Source organism: Cupressus sempervirens, chromosome 10 (genome assembly GCF_028749045.1).
Source record: "Cupressus sempervirens isolate cs-2001-9-10 chromosome 10, ASM2874904v1, whole genome shotgun sequence".
NCBI classification, from domain to species: Eukaryota; Viridiplantae; Streptophyta; class Pinopsida; order Cupressales; family Cupressaceae; genus Cupressus; species Cupressus sempervirens.
The window spans coordinates 533,303,120-533,324,327 of NC_143127.1; the positions used below are offsets into that span (position 1 = coordinate 533,303,120).

At 34.8% G+C, this 21,208-nt stretch overlaps 1 protein-coding gene across 4 annotated transcripts in view; it reads right to left on the reverse strand.

Moving 5' to 3' along the window:
* LOC149534992 (uncharacterized) overlaps positions 1-20,654 on the reverse strand; it is a 217,734-nt gene extending 197,080 nt beyond the window's left edge. For 2 of the 4 annotated variants that reach the window (XM_089805168.1, XM_089805166.1), the window contains exon 1: positions 20,259-20,654. In XM_089805168.1, the coding sequence (XP_089661294.1) occupies positions 20,259-20,473 (215 nt within the window). In that variant the 5' untranslated portion in view covers positions 20,474-20,654. The remainder of the gene's footprint in view (positions 1-20,258) is intronic. The other 2 variants (XM_089805169.1, XM_089805167.1) reach the window with 1 other exon arrangement.
* Positions 20,655-21,208: the final 554 nt, after the last annotated feature.

Sequence of the window (21,208 nt, forward strand, 5' to 3'; positions counted from 1 at the left end):
AGGACTAATTGGCTAAGGTCAAGAGAAGCTGATTTGATAAGCTATTATTAAAATAAATCATCACTAAATTGATTGCTTTGATGTTTATCATTTCAGAGGAGCCAGGTATTTGGTTCAAGCAACAACTATTTAAAGCTATGCAGTTTTTAAGCTTACAAAGTGTCCTCAGTGCTGCAGAAGTAAGAAACATCTTGTAATCCTTGGCTAACGTATTGATAGTTGGAAAGAAGAGACAAGAATCTCAAGCCACGCCTGTGGTTGTGATTCAAAGTGATTAAGGCTGCCCAAGGCTCTAGAAGTCATTGGAGATCGTCAGAAACCACAATAAGCAAATCTTCCAAAAATCTAGGCAAGAATTAATCGAGCGATGGTGGCATTCACAAAATAAATTGAACGCAGATTGCCATCGTGATTCAGTAATTCAATAGGGCAGCCATGAAAATTGACTGCATGTGATTTTGGGGGAGATATTGGTAATTGGATTTGGTTCAGTTAACGAAAGAGCACAGCTGAGCACAGTGAGACAATATTAATTGCAAATGATTCTTTATTCCCTGTGTAGGAAGTTTGGTGCACAAGACGCTGAACAGTGAAAACTAGTAGAAAAACTCTATGTCAAGAAGGGCGGGCACAGTCATCTTTGGTGGTGGTCGCTTCTGGCAACCGTCGCTATATTTGTAAAGCAGTTCTGATTCTGATTCTACTTCAAATTTGAGGAGGTGTTACATGCTTTTGGTAACCATTTTCAAAAACCAAGAATCCAAATAAAACTGCGATAAGTTGCAAGCTCGGCGTAGCCTCAACAGCTTGCGTACTGTTTGGTAGAATTTGAAGCGTTGCAGAAAGGTCTGCAGAACAGGAAATTATCATGTCATTACCGCCTCTGGCAAAATAGTGAATGATTATGTTAAATGAAACTAGCAAATGGTTTAATTTGTGTAGCCGGATTAAATAGTCAAGTAACAGAGGCATGACAGAATGTGACTGAAGCTGCCTGGGAAAGGCATCGGATGATTAATTGAACCTTCTCAGTAAATCACAGAAATTAAGGGAGTTTGGAAGGTGAAACGACATATTTTTGCAGATATTCTTGTTTACAGCAGGATATATTATATTGGTAGCCATTAATTCTTGGAGCCGCGTGCATAATGCCAAGAAAATATGGAACATAATGACATCAGTTATTAAGAAAACATTTTGCTTGAATATATTTAAATTTTCTGCAATGCTACCTGGCACCATGAAAGCGCCAAAAAGGTTTGGATGTATTCCTGTAACTGTAGATTGAAGAAATTATCTAACAACATAAAAACATTAGTACCATTTTGCTGAAGACGACATCCTCTGTCGGCTGTGAATATGAATGTGGTGACTGGACTATTGCCACTACGTTATAAACTCTGAAATTGGTAAGCATGGCTTTGAGAAGCATTATAGAGCTAATTTCATAGTCAGGTGTTTGAGATTAGAGTGATTTTCTTCTTTTATCTCATGGTCCTTTGTATGAAATAGTCGTAATGCTGCACCAGATTAGAACTGGGTGCTATACAGATGAAGAATACTTAACCTGCAAGAGTCAATTCTCACTGCATAGATGTTGCCAGATATTCAACTTGACACTGCCTGCTCGGAACCTTGGTCGGGGCAATAATTATTGGTGTGACTGGAAGTACGAGAAGAGTGGATACATCTTGGCATTGGCTGTAATCCTTTGGATCACCTGATTTCATGGTATGTATGCTTTCAAACTAATCGACAAAATGTCATTTCATTAAACATTCAAAAGGTAAAGATTTACATACCATATTGGTCAAGGGTTCTTACAGATTTCTGTGGATGGGTTAATGTGCAAGAGGAGGGAAGATTATATGTTCAGTAATAAAACAACGAGTAGTGCTGGGAAGGCATATTAATCCTTCAGATTATACATACTAGCAGATATAACAGCTGGAAAGGTTTTAACAGATTCATTACAGTAGCGGTGTTCAGATAATCCTGTACTGTACATATATATCTCAGGGCAGAAGTTTTTCAGGGTAGAATTCTACAATAATAGCAGACATTTCTAAGGTTCCTGTGCATAGTTGGAGGACTCAATTTATCATTTTGCAGTAAGCTAAATATTAGTGTGAGGGTATCAAGATTAAAATATTCCTTTCTCCAGAAATGCTCTGGGTGCTGGTCTTTGGCTAGATTAGAATTGGCAAGTGACAATTCCAGATTGCTGCAAATTAATTCAAACTGATCTCTGAATTGTTAGTTTTTCGGGATTGTTCCAAATGCAATAGCACTGCCTCTGTGGTATGGGTTTCCCAAATGCAAATGATCTCTTCCATTTATATGGAGAGACAATTCCAGATTGCTGCAAATTAATTCAAACTGACCTCTGAATTGTTAGTTTTTCGGCTCAGTTACCAGGTTCTGCTGTTTAGGCCTGGGTCCTGGTACTGGTACAGTTTTGGTACTGGTTCTTCCTGGGTTCTTTGTGGGTCCTTCTATGAAGGACCTAGAGTGAACCTAGGCACCCAGGATGTACCCCAAGGCGGTAGGTCAGTTTATGTATGTATTTCTGATTTGTTCATTAGCATGTTCTTTCTATCAGCTTTAAATACTCTCTTGCAACAGCTTGGTAATATTATTCAATCTAAAATTGTTTTTACGTAATGCGCTTAGTTTATGACAGTAGTGAACAGCAATCTACTTTGATTCATTTGAAGGTCAGGGTTTGACTTTATTTTATTTGTAGATCTAAGGACATGATTGTTGATAGATTTGTAAAAGCCAGCCAATAGTTATGTTTTTTGATCATGTTCGGATTGATGTCAATTGCTAATGCATTTAATTTAAAGCTATATCAGCAATACAATTATTTTATTTATAACTTTGTTGGCCATTATTGATTTATAAGTACCACTTTTCTTTTACATTTGTAACTTCGATGTTTTAACATACATGCATGCATACATATACGAGGAACCCAAACCCACAAGGGAGAAAAAATTGTCGTACCCACGTACCCGAACCCCATACCCGTTCCCGAACCAGAACCCGTATCGGCAACTTAGTTTTTCGGGATTGTTGCAAATGCAATAGCACTGCCTCTGTGGTATGTGTTTCCCAAATGCAAATGATCTCTTCCATTTATATGGAGAGACAATTCCAGATTGCTGCAAATTAATTCAAACTAATCTCTGAATTGTTAGTTTTTCGGGATTGTTGCAAATGCAATAGCACTGCCTCTGTGGTATGTGTTTCCCAAATGCAAATGATCTCTTCCATTTATATGGAGAATAAACCAAGAAGAGACATGTCCCTTGATTTATATAATGACAATTTAATTTTATATATATATATATATTCTATTAATCATTATATTAATTTCTATAATATAATAATACTTAGATATATAATTTATATCTCATATATAATGAACATATATTTATAAATTACATCTCATAAAATAATAATTATATGTATGTATATACATCTACATTAGTATTGTCTTATATGTTTATCTGACTGAAGCTATCAAACATTAACACTCTGTCTTAGTTAGGGAGGATAAACATAAGATATTACCTCAACGTAAAATCAGTAAAGGCAAGTTTTAAGAATATCTTTGATCAGAAGATATCCACCATTTAGATATCATCTCATTATATCAAGAGTAATGGCCTCCTAAATGTCAAGTCACGCAGCATTCACCAAGTACTCTAAAAATGTTCATACAGTACGTGCGCATGTATCCTCAATGATACATCCCATAGGAACAGCCATGGTCTGTTTAAGAAACTTAATCCACCATGCAAGTAATCATCTATTGTGATTTGCTTAGACACCATAAGATGTCCATCACAATAGAAGGCCATGATTTGTTTAAGGAACCTAATCCAACATGCAAATAAACATCTATTTTGATCTACTTAGACACCATAAGATGTCCATCACAATAGAAGGCCATTGTCTGTTTAAGGAACTTAATACACCATGCAAGATGTAATCTATCATGATTTGTTTCAGCCATCATAGGATGTCTATCACAATAGACTAAGTTATTGAAAAATCATCACCTTTCAATAACTCCTACAAAACAAAGTGGATCATTTGGAAGTCATCACTTTCTCATGATATACACAAGGGATAGGCCCATCAAAATTATGCAGTCACACACGTGGATGTTCAGACTCCATCCGAACATCAATCTTCTGATCTCCTCATCCAATGTTGTCTTTGATGTCCTACAAGAACATTACCAGAGAGAAAAGAAAGGATCAAGGCAAATAGCTCTTATAGTACATATAGGAATACAAATAAGAGATTAACTACAAGAAGTAAATAAAAGTAATTCTCAAGTTATAATAATCAGAAAATACTTATCTCTTGTAGTCAATGGATGATGCCCTTCAAACAATACTTGATCCACTTTAGCATTACATAGATTAATGCTCCATCCTCCAAGCTCATAGATATATGATTAATTTTAATATATATATATCTAATAATCAGAATATCCAATACAAATTATATTATCTTGTTCTCCCAAATATATTTATTCAATGTCACATTATATTAGAATATAAAGAGAGCTTTACATCTATGTTCATTGTCTTAATGATATAAGGTACAAACATTAGTCATAATTTTAAAATTACATTGAAGTACCTTAATAAGTGGATGCATCACGTTTCTGTGCCCTGTACTCAACTCATTCAAGTATCTTTCAGTAGCATCTGTATCACCTCCTTATCTGGGATTACCACCTGAGTCTTATTGGTGGCAGGCTCCTTTTATTATCTGTTTGGTAATAACATTGTTTTGTAACAATGTCTAGCTTTATAACCACTTAGCTGCAGAAAATCTAGTCACAACCACCTGTAATGTTTATTATTTACTATGTGCCCAATCGCTGCTCAACTTCTTCCGTATCTACACCATCAACATATCTGAGTTTCCAGAACTTGCTGATATCATCGTATGTGGAATGTCTCATTATTTTTTATGATTTTGTCATTGTGGCTTCCAATCCTTTCGCAATACAAATGAATACAGAAGTCCCTATCATTAACAGGTGGCAAATAAGATATTTGATGTAGTTTTACTAATACTCTCTTAGTCTACAGTGTAAATGCAGATTTTACACAGTTGAATACAGACACGGGATATAAGCCTGGAGAAGAGAGAGAATCACCATGTATTGCCTCAATAATTATTGTAGAAACAGCCCCATCATTGGTTAATATGGCAAACATTAATTCTCCACTGATATATCCTCCTGTCTAGAATATGTTTGCAATATTCTTCCACGGCAATACTAAAATTATCTTTGAAACATGAAATCGCGGCATTACATGAGTTGAATGAAATATTAAAATCGCTAAACATTTGCATGCATATATTTATTCACATACTCCCTCCATGTTCATGCTTCTCATCAAATATTTGCATATATTTATTCACATACTCCCTCCATGTTCATGCTTTTCATCAAATATTTTATTAAAACTGCCAAAAAAATTATAATCTCTGTCATTTTCTATTTCCTTTTCTACATTTGCAGTTTGGCTCTAATACCATGTTAGTTTTTCGGGATCGTTGCAAATGTAATAGCACTGCCTCTGTGGTATGTATTTCCCAAATGTAAATGATCTCTTCCATTTACATGGAGAATAAACCAAGAAGAGACATATCCCTTCGTTAATATAATGACAATTTAATTATGTATAGATATAGATAGATAGGTATATATATATTCTTTTAATCATTATATTAATTTCTCTAATATAATAATACTTGGATATATAATTTATATCTCATATATAATGAACATATATATATATATATATATATATACACATTACTATTGTCTTATATGTTTATCCGACTGAAGCTATCAAACATTAACAGACTGCTGCCTCATTTTTATCACTTCTGTAGTTTCTACAACCAGATGCAAACTGACTAAATTATCTCTGAAATTGGATTATTGTAGTTCTAAGAACTTTGTTGTTCTTGTGAAATCATTGAACCTTGCTGCTGTGGTTCTTCCTATACTTCTTAAATTAGATCTACTTAGGAAGCCGGGGAGTGCAAATAAGGATAGCTGCTGAAAATGCATAATAGAAAGAATTGCATATAGTCTAGTGGGTGGAAGAATATAAAAATCAAACTGTCAGATCAGGGGAATTCGGTCAGGAAAAACTTGGCAAACAGTACCTCAGGGACAGCAAACAAATATGTTCAGGCAACTACCAAGATCCGTTGCTAAGAACAAGGAACAGGTCCTCACAGAAAAGCTCTTTAATATAGAAAGGAAACTTGCAGATTTGCCTCAATCAAAATGTAGACTACTGTGTGATTTGGATGCAATTGAAAGTTCTTTATTAACAATAAAACAACTAAGCTCTAAGAGTAAACAAGTGAACATTCTTCTTATTGTGACTTCTTAAGTGAAGCCAGCATTGTTGAGGCATCTTGATAGGGAGGTAAGACTTATTACGATAATAGATAAACATCTATTATTAGTTAATGGTAATCTATTTGTAATTTATTGTAAATATTAGAGTGTTTCTAATATTTAAACAGCTGTAGATAACTGTTAGTTTTCTCCTAGCTAGAATAAAAAGTTTCCATTCTTCACGATCGTTTCTTAAAGAAACATTGTTCCATTCTTTTGAATATATAGACCTCTCGGTCTCTGTTAATAACAAGCGAGTATTTTACCAATTACTTCATAATATCGTACCAGAGACAATACTTCAAATTTTTTCAAAAAATTTATAATTTCTTATTGAAATTATTTGCTAAGATTTTACGAAATTATTTCTGAGATTTTCTCTCAAGCCTATCTAGGGTTTCTGTTTTTTCAAGAAATCCTTCTATTCTCGCCTAATTCTTGGCTAGGCTTTGAGGATCTGAAAATCACAAGCTTCTCCAAGCAATCTCTCTACAAATCGCGACATCAAAGGCAATAGCTCGTGGTCCGCAAAAATCGTGCAAATACACAAACAAAGGTCATTTTTTGGGTCGAAATTGCAAGTTTCAGGCTCTATTTCTCCTGAGAAATCGCGTCATCCTTTAAACACGTCCTCCCTATATATACTCGCAGCTGCTAAGGGCACCTTACCTATTCGAAAACGCCGCATTCACTGGGGTTGTTGATCTACCTGCTAACGTGGGGCAGCTGCAAATCTTTGTCGTTTTTGTTCTGCAAATCACTATGTTGTTTTTCAGGTTTTTGAAGCTATTTGCTCCAACCTAAGTGCTCTAGACACCATTTTTGGTGTCATTTCTGCATTCTTCAAACCTAGACGCCCCTTCTTAAACAAAAATCGGCCATTTCTATCCAAATCCACCATTTTCTCTGCAAATCTGACCTTTAATGGCTGTTGAGTAGGGGTTTCTTTGAAACCCTAATTTTTGAGCTCGGAAAAAAATTTGATTCCAAATACTTCTGTTTTTCAAGAGCTCAACTAGGTTGTCTGTTTTTTTTGGGTGCCTCGATTTTTGTGCCTCAATTTACAAGCCAACGGACCTAGAAACCGACAACATATTCTTTCTAGATTTTTCGAGCTCTCTTTTGGATCATACTTCAAATTTTTTGGGTTTTCTATTTTTTGCGTCGAAGTACATGCCTTCACAAATTCTCACACTTTTTTCATTGGAAAATGTGCAATGGTATCTTTGACAAATATTTTGCTCGAGAACAACTCAAAATTCAATGGTCAAAATTATGGCACTTGAAAGCAGCGGACCATAGCAATTTTTGAATATTGAAATACTAATCAAATTGTTCTGGGTAATACGACACGTCTGACTACCCCTAGTACTAATCAAGATACATGGGATTTGAATAATCGAGAGGCGGTGATGCTTCTCAAATTATCCGTAGTTGATGATCAGCTCTCTCAGATTCCATCCAACAAGACAGTTGTTGAGATATGGGCACATCTCAAAGGTCTTCATGAAACTTCTAACAAAAGCAATGCCTTCTTGTAGAACACTCCATTTTATATTCTCATGGATGAGTGAACCTCGCTCCAAGCACACCTGAATAGGATTCAGGAAATTCGTCATTAGTTGCTTGCCATTAGTCGCAAGATGGAGGAAGAGGACATTGTGGTTATCACTCTCCAAAATTTACCAAAGTCCTACGAGCATTTTATCGAGACTATCAACATCACATCTTCTGGTGTTTATCTGAAGTTCACCAATCTCTACACACTTCTGCTTTAGCAAGATCAGTGGAAACAACAGTTCAGTAGCAATTCCAGCTCCACCTCCACCTCCACCGAGCAAGCCTTTGTTGCTAAATCCTTTTAGAAGGATAAAGGCAAGTCTTAGCAGAAGTCCTCTGCTCCAACTTCAGAAGGCTCCAGGAAGAACATTCAACGCAACTACTGCCACAAGTTTGGTCACATAAAGGTTGAATGTCGGAAATGCTTAGCTGCCCAATCTAAGCAATCAAGTTCGTAGCCCAAAGTGAACAGTGCAGAGCACACTGGGCAGACAGAATTTGCCTTTTAGGCCTCCATGGCTAAAAGACCTACAAATCATGTGAAATTGTCTGCCCGGTACATTAATTCAGGTGCCTCTCGACACTTCACCCACCGCAAAGATTGGTTCACTGACTACCAACTTAATTCAAATTCTAGTTATTTTTGGTGGCGGAGAAGGGTACACCGTTGTTAGCGAAGGGTACACCGTTGTTGGCAACATTCAAATTCAATCTGCTAGGAGGAATCTAATTTTCCTCGATGTGTACTATGTTCCAGGGATGGAACTAAATCTACTCTCAGCCAGTTAATTACTAAGACATTCTCCACACTTCAATGTCACCTTCAATTCACATCAGTTTGCCATCACTAATAGGGCGACTCAGTCAATTGTTGCAGTGGGTCTTAAAGATCATGGTCATTTTCAACTTAAGGATTCTGGTGATTCTCAGGACTTAGCTATGGTTGCTCGATGGCCTTCTGTTAGCACACTTTGGCATCAGTGGTATGGGCACTTAAATGTGCATTATCTCTCTTAGCTTGCTCAAGAAGAGCTTGTCCTCAATTTGCCAGAGATTCAAACTCAACAGCTTGGAGTTTGTGATGCATGTCAGGCTAGGAAGCAACATCACACATCTTTCACTAGTGGCGATTCATGGCAAGCTTCTCAAGTACTTTAGCTTGTTCGTGCTGATATCTGCGGCCCTATGGTCACTCCTTCTGTTCTTGGGTCCAAGTATTTTCTATAGTTTGTTGATGATTTCAGTAGAAAAATGTGGGTGTATTTTCTTAAAAAAGAAATCAAATGCATTTCTTGTATTTCAAAAGTTTAAACCTTTAGTAGAAAAAGAGTCTGGGAAATCTATTATTTACTCTTAGAGCAGACAATGGGGGGGAATTTTGTTCTAATGAATTCTCTAACTACTTGGATACTCATGGCATCAAATGTCAATTAACCACACCCTACACACCACAACAGAACAGTGTAGTTGAATGTCGGAACAAAACAATCACCGAGATGAGTCTATCCATGCTCAAACACAAACATGTTCCAAAGAAGCTTTGGGCAGAAGCAATCAACACTACAGTTTATCTCTTGAACCAGTCACCCACAGTGGTAGTCAAAGGTAAAACTCTAGAAGAAATTTGGTCAGGTTGCATGCCCAAAATTAGTGTTCTAGTTAATCGTAGAGAGTTTTCAAGGCTTGTGTAATATCTATAATTCATCCTACGGTAAGACGATCAATATTTTATAATTAGTTGCAAAGCTTCGTGCTTGTGTGATAATGTGGGATCTCGGTAGTGAAGATTTAATTCATGATATGTTCCATCAATTTTTTATTGCTATTAAAAGGAACAGCGCACAAAATGTTTTATCTTTCATGCAATCGATTATGTCTTCGACCATTGAAGAGAGTGATGTTAATTCACAAAACTTTGTGTCTACCATATTGGCTGATTTAAAACAAACATGTGTCACTTCTTTTGATGCTTATAGTTTGAGTAACAATGTCATCAAACAATGTGAGCAAAAACTGAAATCATTCTTAATAAGGGACAAAATTAAGGGCGGAAGAAAAGAAGAATTGTTTCAGCCTATAGAGAAGGATGAGAAAGATAAAACTCAGTCATATGGGCAGCTTAGCAGGGATGAAGCTGATAATATTATGGGGGACCGTGGGGCTGAAAACAACACACTTATGGATCAACCACCTGAAAATTTGATGGAGTCTCCATGCATTATGACTTCATGTTCATTAGATGATGACAATAGTATTGATGAAGTATCTTTTGGATCAGCTTTCTGTGTAGCAGCGATGAAGGGTGGGCATGAGTATATTTGTTCTTATGATGATAATACGTTCAGCCAGCGTAATGTTGATTGGATGAAGCATTGTAATTTACTCTTTGAGATGGATGCTGATTAGATATAGGTGAATACACTATTTGAGTTTGATGAAGAAACACCTTTTGATATTGACCAAGAGTCACAAATTGATACTGATTGCTACTAGGAGGTGGCTGATTTATTACAATTGACATAGGGGTATAATGTTAATTGCAAATCAGCCTTGGGTAGTAAATTGGCTAACAGTAGGGCCAAGAAGCATATAAGGGACAATGTTGATGGGTGCTCGTTGATTGATTCTTCTCCTCTTTATTCTAGCAGTTACTCTACTGTCACAAATGTCGAGCATAATGTTGGCACTTAGTTTGTTACACTTCCCTTCATGAAGGAGGAAGCAATATCTAGCTTGCTTTTTCAGTACAAGTACAGTTTCTGCATACTTGTTAGAGGAGCAGTATTGTGGCAGTGTGATAGTTTGGGCATTCTACTATTTCTAGTATGGAGCGACATGATACTCTATACAACTGGGAAGTTGGATGGCCTTTTTTGTAATGTCCCCGTTTTGGTTGACATTGTTTTGCGTGCCGAATCAATCTATCACAGACTCTCGTAGACTGGTGGTTGTGATGAGAGGGTCATTTTGGCGTTTATTTGAGGATTGGATGGCTTATTATGCTCGTGGAGATATTATTTTATCATTACTTTTTTATACGCGGCCTACATGTTATAATTTTAAGTTGAGTTGCACTTTTTATTTTATAAAGTTATTTAATTATAAAAGTGCATTATAATGAGTTTTTATAATGGATGCTTCTAGAAGTTCTTAGTAACTTCTTAGAAAAGTGAATAAATAGAGGGCTTGGCCTCTCTTTTGCATGGACGAGATTTGATAATTCAACTACATTCTCTTTGAGCATTTGTGGCACCATCCAGGTCTGCAAATATTCAGCATAATCCTTGAGAACGATACCTCTCAAGAGATTGCAAAACTGAGGAAGTGAAAGACCTTCTGAAGGGTTGCACTTTGGAAGTGGTATTCAGCCATTTCAAGTTGAGCTTAATTTGTATACTCAGACTACCTGAGGGTTTGATTTCTTCGAAAAAAGCAGAACCGAAAAAAAAAGCAGCCCGAAAAAAAAAGCAAGTAGAAAAGCGCAAAATCAAAAAAACAGTCCGAAAAAGCAGCTCGAAAAAGCAGATTCGAAAAAGCAAGTTGAAAAAGCATTTCAAGTTGAGCTTCATTGAGTTTTCAGACTAGGGTTGAAAGTGAACATCTCTGGAGTCATTTTGGTGAAAAGATTGCATCATATTTGTTAGAAGGGTTTTGCAAAGTCTGAGACAATACTTATGCACAAATCTGATGCAGAACTGGTCATTTTCAAAGATCAGATTGGGAGCATATTTGGAGTCATAAATTCATCATACCTGGTTTGAAATTCAAGTTGCCAATTTCTTTGCATTCCTAAGACCTGGGCGATTCAGACTATGCTTGATTTAGCACCATTTAGAGAAGTAAACAATTTATACTACAATCAAACAGAGCCGTACAAGTACGGCTGTACTTGCAGACCGTAGAGTTGCTGGATTTGGGACAGATTAAGATTGCAGCCTGATCACTGTATCTTCAGCATATAGACAACATTGTTGCATCATTCCCAAGTTCTTCTTTTAATTACAATTATCTGAATATATGTTGTATATGAGAGTTTAATGGATAAAGTCACGGCCGTATATGCGAGATGCATTTCTAAATGTCAATTGTTGTTCATGTGACAAGAAAGACTATGAATTTTGTCTCTGTTTGTACCCAGCTGCATAGGACATTGGTATATTTTGGATAGTGACACAAAAAGCATGTTTAATCCTTTGTAATCAGTCATGACAGTGCACTGTTAATTTAGTAGAAAACCATAAATTACTGGTAATCTGAAGTTGTAATTGATTGTAAGAGCAGCAACATCTTAATTGAATGCATATATATATATATATATATATTGGCCATGTTTGGGTATCATGGAGTAGGGTGGAATTATAATTTAACAAATATTTCTTTCAGCATTTTATATCTCAGCAGTGTAGTTGATTGCTTGCCAAGTGTTTGATGAAATTGCTTAGCACATATTCAGTATGTTATATTGCAAAGTTCAGACTACATGCCAAGTGTTTGACGTAATTGCATAGTTCAGTGTTAGTAGTTTTTAGTGACCTTTGAGTAAGGGTCATTACATTTTTGTTTGTGGGACCCAGGAGATAAGTCACATGCACATGACAGGTGGATTTGATAGATTATGCGCATGGAGTTATCCAGGATCCTGATATTAGTATGATCGGTGCATTGTCGTGGAGAATTGATGAGCAGCTTCACAATTCGAGACACATTATTTGTATCAGTGTGGTGCAGGAGCTTGGTGAAGAAGCTTCCTTGAGATTGATTTGGGACCTCGGTATTACTTTGTTGACTCATGATTGCTCGAGGGCAAGCAATCTCAAGGGAGGACTTGTAATGTCCCTTTTCAAGGCATTAGGAATTTCAAAATTAAATTCATAGAATATTAAATTTGGCTTATGAGGATTTAAAGCAAATTTATAAAATGGGTCAATTTAATATTATAGAGGGAGTTAAAAGGTGACAAAGAAGGAAAAGGACGAAAGGAGAGGAAGGAAGTTTGAGAGTCACATGTTGGGTCTTTAAAAGAGGGATGAGGAGCTCATTTGGACAGGCTTGGATATTGATTTGATTTGAGATTCTCTTGAAGAAATTAAGGAAGCTTCAGCTTTTATTCAGGATCTAAGGACACAAACCCTCAGGTTCTTTTTGGGTGGATTGGACGTAACCCAATTCATTAGTTGTGGTGAATTTGCGACAAAGTTCACAATTGCATTTCAGGTATCCAATCTTATTGTTATCATTGTTTTTACGATTCGATTGTTATTGTATTGCTGATTATTATAATGCAATAACATTTTGAGTAGTTTCTATGAGCATCTACTAGTGAATATTGTTGGTCTTTATTGCATAATTTATCTTCTATATATTCTGAAAATTATTGTGAAAAAAATTGGGGAGAATATCCGACTGGGATATTATAGATTCTTCTTATTTTGGTGAATTATTTTGGTCTAATCCAATGATTGAGAAGGATTTTTCATAAACCCAAGTTGCAAATCTAAACATCAAAAGTACATTATAAGGCTTGCAATTGCTATACTTCAGCTTGTTTAGGAAGAAGTCATAAATGACATGAAACGTGGAGCAAAATCGATTCCAAATTCAGATGTTGATGAGGCGGCGATTATTTGGATATGTTGCCTTACATAGAAAAGTTCTGCATGTCACAAATCTCAGGAGCAAAGTTCAAGGAGGGAGCCTACAACTTAGATCACAAGTACTCGGGGGCTCTCGTGCATTATGTCACCATGGCATTTATTTTCCTCAACTAGTCAATGGGTTTGCATAACTCATCTAGAGCTTCCAGAGGTAGGATTCACCTACCACGTACATAATTTAGGTAGAAGTTTTTGGTGTGTCGATCTTATTTTTGGCTTGTCTCCAGTTTCTCCTTATTAATGATATTATAGCTACAGTCAGATAAATATAATGTATTAATATGAATGAAAAAGAACAAAGAATAGTGCTTTGTTATTCATATATTTAATGAAGAAGTTGATTTTCTACTACTTATTTTATATATATTGACATATTAATAAATATACTAATTTCATAATAATTGAACTTGAGTAAAATAATAAATATCAACTTAGGCACTTTATTCTATTTTGTTTGATTCATGTTAGCAACCGAAAGTCGCATGTCTTAAAGTAGGATGACTCGTCCATGAATGGATGTTTCCTCCACATGGAAGGCATTTCCATTCATGGGCACGCCTTCCCACACTCAACCCTTGCTATATATTAGTCAAAGCAGTAAATCAAAGCACCAAACACATATTTAATATAGTCTTCCATGTAATTAACTTTTGCTCGACTATATACATAAACTATTTAATTTGCTAGAAACTAAGGAAGTTTCAACCATTGCGAAAGTTGATATACAAGAGCAAATTTGAAACAATTGCAAGCTCTATTATTATTGCTAAATAATCAACTATTATATTAAAAAAATAAAAATATTACACAAATATGATCTAACTATTTTAATATGGTATTAGAGCAAGGTTAAGAGTCTACCAGATCAGATTTTTTAACAAGACATATGTACAAATTTTTGAAAATATTATACTTATCAAAATGGTGACTGGAATCAGACTTGAAGACAAACTTGAGTCCTTTGAATTTTGAAACTTGAAAACTGTGAATGATACTAATACTAAGAAAGCATGAGTTAAAAACAATTGTAGAAAATTTCCTAAATCCAATGAGAATGATGAAAAGAGTCAATAGGAAAAAGACAACACCAAAGCAATGGAATTATTAGTAGACAGCGTAAAAGATCATCTACTACCTATCATCATTAAGTTAGACTTTGCATATGATATGTTCAAAACTCTGGAAAACATGTTTGAGATAGACAACACTGGCAGGGTTCTTGCTCTTAAAAATCAACTCTCTAATATAAAAATGAATAAAGGAGAGACCATCACCTCATACTTTATGAAGATAATGGAATTAAGAAACCAACTCTCAACAATTGATCGCATCTATGATGGTTAAGAGTTAACTATGGTAATGTTAAATGGACTCTTGTCTCATGGGGAAACTTTAGACAAGGAATAAGTGCTTGTTCCAAGCTAACCAAACTTGATCAACTAAAAACTGATTGCATTCAAAAAGTGTGTAATCTAATACCTAGAGGGATCAACATGTAATCCACAAATGAAAACATTTAGATTCTCACAACTAATTCAAAAAGGAAAAAGGGCAAAAAAGGTAAATTGTCATTCAAGAAACAAAAAGATTATTCTAAAATACAATGTTATAGATGCGACAACTATGGTCATACTGCAGCGAAATGTCCATACAGGCTCAAATATCAAGCTTCCTTTGTTGAAGTCTAATTCAAACTTGGATTCGGAGAAACTTGTATTCTAAAGAACTTCAAAATATCTCAATATTGGTAAAATACTAGATTGAGAGGGAGTTCATTGTTCTTTATCATCCTCACCAAACCACCTACAAAAACGAAGGTAACAATTCACAAGTAACCTTGAAATTTTCTAATTTCTGTGAAGTCTCATGACTATATGGGTCATGGGTATTACTTTAATAATGAGTGTTATTTCATGACTATAGGATCATGTGTACATCATGAGGAAGTGACAACTTTCAAATGATTCACTTGTATTTGCAAAAGTTATTGAGAGTTGATGATCTTACAATAACTTAATTTTCTATTATGATGGATATCTTATGATTTCTAAACAGATCATGATATTGTACTAATAATTTACTTAATTAATGAGTGTTATTTCATGACTATATGGGTCATGTGTACATCAAGCGGAAGTGACAACTTCCAAATGATTCACTTGTATTTGCAAAAGTTCTTGAGAGTTGATCATCTTACAATAACTTAATTTTCTATTATGATGGATATCTTATGATTTCAAAGCAGATCATAATAAATTATATCTTCCATGGTGAATTAATTTCCTTAAACAGACCATGAATTTAATGTTCATATGGTAAGTATCATTGACGATACATGTGCACATAACCTATGGACATTTTTTGAGTACTTCATGAATGTCATGCAACTTGATGTTCAGGAGGCCATTACTCAGAGTAATAAGTGAATATCATGTGACTTGATGTTCAAGAGGCTATCACTCAAAGTACTTGGTGAATATCTTGCAATTTGACATTCAGGAGGTCATTACTCAGACTACTTGCTGAGTATCATGTGACTTGATATCCTAATGCCATTATTCTTGATGTCATGAGATGATATTTAAATGATAGATATCTTCTGATCAGAGATATCTTTAAACTTGTCATTTATGATTTTACATTGAGGTAATGTCTATTCAGGTGCTTACATCCCTAACTAAGAGGGAGTGTTAATGATATTATAGCTTCAGTTGGATAAATATAATGTATTAATATGAATGAGACAAAACAAAGAATAATCTTTTGTTCTTCATATGATTAACGAAGAAGTTGACTTTCTAATTATTATTATAGAAACTTTATCTATGTATATGTGTGTGTGTGTGTGTGTATTTATTTATTTATTTATTTATACTAATTCCATAATAATTCAACTCGAGCAAAATAATAAACATCAACATAAGCACTTTATTTTGTTTTGTTCAATTCATGTTACGAATTGAAAGTCGCATGTCTTAAAGCGGGACGACATGTCCAAGAATAGACGTGTCCTCCACATGGGAGGCATGTCCAATCATGGATGTGCCTTCCCACACTCAACCCTTGCTATATATACTCAGCTCAAGCAGTAAATTAAAACACCAAACACATACTTTAATACAATCTTCTGTGTAACTGACTTGTGCTTGATAGCATACATAAACTGTTTAATTTGCTAGAAACTAAGGAAGTTTCAACCATTGTGAAATTTAATATACAAGAGCAAATTTGAAACAATTGTGAGGCTCTGTTATTATTGCTAAATAATCAACTGTTATATTAAACAAATCAAAATATTACACAAATCTGATCTAACTATTTTAACACTCTTGTCAATTCCTATGTTGCCTCCAATTATGACTCTATTGCCCATCAGATAATGCACTAGTTTTTCAGAGTCTCTAGGATTTTTCAGAGTCTCTAGGATCTTTTTGCATGCCTCATGGTCCTTATCCCCAGAAAGAGCCAATTGTTGCCTAAGTTTTAAAAGAGATCAAATGTTAAGTCATTTTTCCCTCTCATGCGCAAAAAAATTGAAAATATTAACAAAAAAATTCTCCAAATCCTAACTTTTTGCGAATTTTTTTTCAAATCCTAACTTTTGTGAAAATGTTTCCTTAACTATTAACTTTTTGCGAGAAAAATATTCAAATCCAAATCCTAACTTTTCGCAAAAGCTCTTTCCAAATCCCAACTTTTTGTGAAAAATATTCTTAAAACTTTTCGCAAAAAGTTTTCACAAACTCTAACTTTTTGCAAAAAGTTTTCCAAAATTGTAGACTTTTGGAAAAAAAAATCCCAAACTCTTAACTTTTTACCAAAAGTTTTCCCTAACTTTGACCTTTTTGCAAAAAGCTTTGCTAAACTCTTAACTTTTCACAAAATGTTTTTCTAAGCTCCAACTTTTTGCGATAAATATTTCCAAACCCCAACTTTTTGCAGGAGTTTTTTCCAAAACACTAACTTTTTGCTTTTTCTTGGTGAAAACTCAAACTTTTTACATGAGTTTGGTCAAAAACTTGGCTTTTTGCATCCATCAAGTCCAATTTTGAGTTCTATTAGGAGTTTGAATTTTATCTTTCTAGAACCTAAGGTTTTAGCTTTCAGTTTTGTAAAAGTTAGAGTTAGTTGCAAAAGCAGGAAAAGCTACCACACTCTAACTTAGTTGCTCACAAACCCAAAAAGCTAGTTAATAGTTAGTTGTCATTGTAAGCTTATAAATATAAGCCAATTTGTAATGTAAAAGAGGGTACTTTGCAAAGAAGAAACTCTGCAGAATTTTGCACAGAAATTTTATGTTCATACTCCATACTTAAAAGTTTTTGAACTTGTATACTTTCAAAAGAATAACCAAGAATGCACATTTGATACATATGGCTTGGACTTGTTTTCCAGTTATAGTCATAAATTTCTTGTATGTTAATTTGATAATTCCTTTGAGTACTTAAGATATATGTAAAGGATGAAATAAAATCATACTTTGGTATCTTGGCTTGAATGTGTTTAGGTAACATGTTTCTTCGTATGTCGAAGTGTGCTTTCCTTCTTTCATCAATGTTGCACGTCAAATTCACCTTGTGTTGAATCTCCATTGTAATATGTGTACTGATGGGGTTTCTACCTTTGTTTCTTGTAGTTTTGTTTTGTCTCCTTTTTGTACTTTCAGGTGAGATGTACTCGGAAACTACAAACAACCCCATCATATGAGAAGATGGATTAAAAAAATACAAATAGTGATACAAGTATTCTGACTCATAGCTCTTCTTCAAATAAATGACTGAATAAAGATGTGGATATGTTTAGAGAACCTGTTGAGTTCATGAACATCAAAGCTGCAGCAAGGGATAAAGCAACATAAACAAATCTTTGAGGCATTGTGTTTTCCTGAGATAGGGAAGCTGCTGCCTTGATGCTCTCAGAGTCTCAAGTGTACTATGGAGCCTATATCGTGTTCAAAGAACGTGATAGAGTTCCTCTTGAACAAACAATCCTGGAAATGTCAGCTGGCACTCCCAATGATGACAAATGCAAACTGATGACTACTACGAGGAAGGTCAAGGGAGATACTTCCATGCACTAAAGTTCAATAAATCTAGAATAATTTACCATATTTCTGGACATTCAAGATGCAACAAGATGTTATCTCCTAGGGGTAAATGTTGTAAAGAATTACCTCTATTATTTATATGGACCACATTTACCAGACCCACACAGCTTGCTTCATATGCAGCTCAATTCAAAATTCCGTAACTGCTGGATTTGTCGGATTCAGTCTAGATTTTTCGATTCCTATAAAAAATTTACCTCTTTTTAAACTCCCGAAGACATTTTATTTTACCTCCCAAATGAATATTTTAACCTGTGAACTACACTAGGGACCATGCAAAACAAGAGGTGATAAAATTTAAAACTTGTCAGATGAAAGAAGTAGGCCTCCTCCACCATGGTGATTTATTTTAAAGGACAATCACATATCTTTATCTATAAAATGCTTTGACATGTAACAAAAGACAACAAGGTTCTTGTTGTGATTACACAATATGAAATGGCCAAGTAGGAGAAGCCTTTTCCTCCTCAATAAAACAAAAGCCAAGCTATTCCATACACAATGATGATGAAACAAAAAATTCAGTTGTTGGCAATTTATGAGCAAATATGGGTGCAATGACAACTGATTTAAAAAGAAGCTGTTCCAGAGTTGCATTGTTGGGCTTGCTGATAATAGCTTTCAATTTTTTAGAAAATGGAATAAACTGGTGTAATGTCAATCACTTTGGTCCCGGCTTAGCATCCTCCAAAATATGCCAATCAGGAAGCCTTAGAAAATATGTTTAAGATCTACCTAAAATAATCAATGTTGGACGTATTTCAATTTGTGCTAGTCATTTTAAACATATCAGAAAAATGTGTCAGCTTACAGCAGATATATGATAATCTTGGCAAAAATAAAAGAGTGGGAAATGGATATAATATAGGCTAATATAGTTGGGAGTATAAGCGTTTTGAATTTTGTATCCTTGGCAGTTCCGGTTTCTTCTACCTGGTTTCAGAGGAGAAGGAAGACCAGTCATGATTTTAAGTTCAGGCAAAAACAAATATTTAATGGACAAACCAAGGCTGAAAAGTAAGTGTACATGTAGTAGACGTAAGATAACAAGAACATATTTTTTAAATCAATCAATAAGGCAAAAAATTAAAGCTCGCATGCTCCTAATGGAATGTAAGTTCAAACTGATTTCGAAAAAAATCAAAGACACAAAATTATAATTTTGAGTATATTCATTCATCAACAAGTTTTCATTATAGTTTTGATGTCAATGATATCGAATAGAAAGAGGAGTATAAATTAAAAGATCTTGAGAAATGTAAAGTTGAATTCTATCGACACCTCAAAACTATGAGTTTCCATCCATGTTCAAAGATATTAAAGATGTTAACAACAAAAACTGCGGAAAATCATAAATCGAGTCAACAAAGTATTGGGGTTAATTTTACATAACATGAAAAAAGGTAAAACACGATTGATATAACCCTAAAACAATTTAGCAGAAACAGATGATGTGAAGAGAACAGGAAAAGAGACAAGTTACTCGACAAGATATTTGCGAATAGGACTGGAGGGGTCGGCTTGAAGTTCGAGGAGGAAGGGCAAAAAGTGGTGAAGCAAACGAGGGGCTCTGTGCAGCACTATCTCCTTCACCCTTCTCAGCGCGTCCATCTTTGCTCCCACTTCCACGCTGTACTTGTACGAGTTCAACCACCGCACGGCCTCGCTCCTCAAATCCTCCTCTCGCTCCATCGCCATCGCTCTTCTTTTGGATTGAACTCACCTGCTCTTAGTCTTCCTCTACCTCTTCAGTCATTCATTCATTCATCGTCCCAGCACTCCTCGCTCCTCTTTCATTTCTATAATTTTCCCCTCGGCGAAATAACAAAACATCCTGCCCCCATGGTTGCCGTCATACCCACAACACCTAGTTATTATTATTTCCATTATTTTTCAATTGGAGGGAAATTTAGTCGAATTTCCCCAGCAACTTGTTCTTCTATTGACGGAACGGCTGCAGCGATGGAACTTTCGTAGTGGAACTTTTAAAGATAATTTTCTCTCATAATTTAGCCTAATTAAATAAAAGTGTAATGCTATATATTTAAGTGTAATGGTGACTTTTTATTTAGTAATTAGTGTTTGTATCAAAAAGAAGTATAATATTTACGATATAGATCACTTACAAGAAATGTTGATAGATATCTATTATAAAATTATTAAAATTTAATTTACTACTTTAAGAATATCTATATTTTATTGCATCTTTAGTTTTTTTGTATTCAGTTATGTTTTTAATTTTAATTCTCAAAAAAATAATTATTTATATCTCTAAAGTTAATATTTTTAGCAAATATTTTATGTAGTGTCTAATATTTTTTAAATATACTCTATTTATAATTAATATTAAGATTTTGACATGTAAACGATTGTTAAATTTAACCTTAAAAGATAAATGTTAACATTAACACACTCACACTTTCCCACTCCACC